Below are 2,499 nucleotides of genomic sequence, written 5' to 3' on the forward strand. Positions count from 1 at the left end.
GCCTGTTCCGTGTTTTACGTCGTCGGACGATGTACAACGTCGAAACTGGGCCATGAACATTTCTTGCGGCTATAGGTTTGGCGCTGTTATACCTGTGTGCGCGAGGATATGGATGTGCTCACAAGTTCCCGCCACAACCCCTAATTTCTCTGTGCGCTGGATTGGAAGTGGAGCCTGTCAATGCATGAGTTTCTCCTCGATGACGCACTGTAATACTAGGCTGTGGTCTAACCTGTATCACCTCGACTGGTGTCTCCTTTGCATGTGACAGTAATGGATCCACCAAAAGTCCGCAAAACAGAATCACGGGCGTTTACCGTCGTCTTAATACCTTTGCTCTGCAGTCCACTCGTGATTCTGTGTCTAGATGATTGGCCTTACACTTGGAAACCGTTGGTGTAGAATTCGACAAGGTTCAAAATGCTCCGTCCATTTAGGCTTGCAAAATTATATCATCAATCTTGAATGATGGCCAGGAGTGTTAAATGATTAAAGGCACATATCATGCATCGCCGTACCGAATTATTATCATTTGCTTGGAAAAAAACGCCATACAAGTGTATACAGTCTGCAGCCCCTGGATTTGGATTAAGATGCCCTTATCTTTGGTTAGCCCCGCGTGGACGAGGAGGGCTACTTAAACTTTGACGGAAAGAGGCAAATCCCCCTCTTTTCCGTTTTGCTCGAGGCGGTTTTGAGATGGGTAACGAGTCCTTTCCCATTGACGCCGCGCAAGTGGTTGCGGTATTTATGGAGAGTGTTTTTTATGGGTGAGTGTTACCTTGCATCTCGCATAGCTTGCGTCAATGCTCAAATAACGGTTGTGATCTGTAGTAAGTTTCCATATTGTGTTCTGTGGGTATGGCTTGATGTCTGGCGCTTAGGAATCTACCTCGTCTCATTCTTTGCGTGTATCCGCGTGCTTCTCTGGATCGATGGATGGTTCAAGCCTTTGCATCTGATCAACAGGAAAATGCTCTTCGCGGCTCTTCTCATGTTCTTGTTTGCCTCGCTTGATGTCGCCTTTCACTTGCGTCACAATCTCGAGGCGTTCGTCTACTTTGACGCGCACCCGATTGAGACGTTTGAGCAGACGTCGAATTGGATTAATGTGATGAAGATGGTGTGTTATGTTGCTCAGACGTTTGTGGGGGATAGTATTCTGGTGAGCGCTTACGTTTTGTGGGGTCTTGTGTGTCTTTTTTGTATTGATCTGTGGGAATTGTTTTGTGATAGCTTTTCAGGTGTTGGGTTGTGTATAGCAGAAATTGGTTAATTGTGGTAGTTCCCATAATTCTCTGGCTGGGAACTACGGGTAAGCACGATTTCTATTTCTTGTATATCGCAAGAAAGTAATTCTCAATCCGATAGTATGCGGGATCATGACTATCTACATTCAATCCACGATGGACACCACGGCAGGAAAACTGCTCAATGCGTCCAGCCTCGTTCCGTTCATCACGAGCATGCTATGCCTGACACTCGCGACAAACCTGCTTACAACTTGTATGTACAATTTTTTTTTCCTATCCCCGTTCCGAACTTGTCTTGCCCTTATTTAAATATACCTGATTTGTTAAAATTAACATTAACCTTTTTGGCGGGCAGCACTGATCGTTTACCGGATTTGGAGGATACGTAAATCGCTCAAGCACAGGTCGAGTGCGGTGCAGAAATCGCCGTTGACGAGTGTGCTGGTTGTGCTCATCGAGTCGGGGTTGATGTATACGATGTCAATTGTTATTTTGTTCGGGCTTTATATGGCGTCGAATAATGGACAGTATGGGGTATCGAATGCTGTATGTCCTGTTCCTGTCTTCTCGAGTCGTTATGGCTGATTATCTGAGGTGTTTAGGTCGTTCAAATCATTGTAAGGAGTCTTTGTTTATTGGTGTTATCTTGTGCTCATTCTATGCAAGGGTATCACGTTCAACTTGATTATCACCAGCGTTGACCGGGGCGAAGCCATGCAACCGACATCTGGAGCAGGACGCATATCACACTTGACACCACAGGAATCGCAGGGCGGCGTGCCGCTTCACATGATCAATATCCAGACTACAGTCTCCCGCTTCCCCGACTCTGATCTGGATGTCACGCCTACAAAGTCGAATGGCGAGATTGATGTCGAGAATGGGTCGAGCAAGCGGGGATGGTCGGCGGAGACACATGGCTGATAGCGCCAGGCCGCTGGAGCTATCGGATAAGCCCTATCATCACCTCCTTGTCGGTCTGCTAGTGCTACTCAGTCGAGGTTTGTATCAGAAAAATCCGGAAAACGGATATTGTAGAAGTGTTCTATCATTATTCCAGCCATTGACTGTACGTTCCTTTATTTTGTCTGTTGAAATTTGTAGTATGGCTTTCCCCCCTTCTTTGGGCTCGCACACACACATTTGGGTTGGATCTGTACAAATACCACTTGTACTGTAATATCTAAATGAAGAACCTCCTCGCTTTGATTGGTAGTACCGTCCCGGGCATGCCGGTGATATTTTT

General features: G+C 46.4%; 1 protein-coding gene across 1 annotated transcript; it reads left to right on the forward strand.

Annotated features, from left to right (window-relative positions):
- Positions 1-593: 593 nt before the first annotated feature.
- JR316_0012143 (uncharacterized protein) lies at positions 594-2,177 on the forward strand (the record flags this gene model as incomplete). The annotated part of the gene is made up of 8 exons (XM_047897777.1): positions 594-608; positions 658-770; positions 835-1,192; positions 1,263-1,315; positions 1,372-1,506; positions 1,658-1,799; positions 1,856-1,870; positions 1,920-2,177. The coding sequence occupies 8 exons, from the start codon at positions 594-596 to the stop codon at positions 2,175-2,177; spliced, it is 1,089 nt and encodes a 362-aa protein (XP_047742666.1).
- Positions 2,178-2,499: the final 322 nt, after the last annotated feature.

This window comes from Psilocybe cubensis, chromosome 12 (genome assembly GCF_017499595.1).
Source record: "Psilocybe cubensis strain MGC-MH-2018 chromosome 12, whole genome shotgun sequence".
NCBI lineage: Eukaryota > Fungi > Basidiomycota > Agaricomycetes > Agaricales > Agrocybaceae > Psilocybe > Psilocybe cubensis.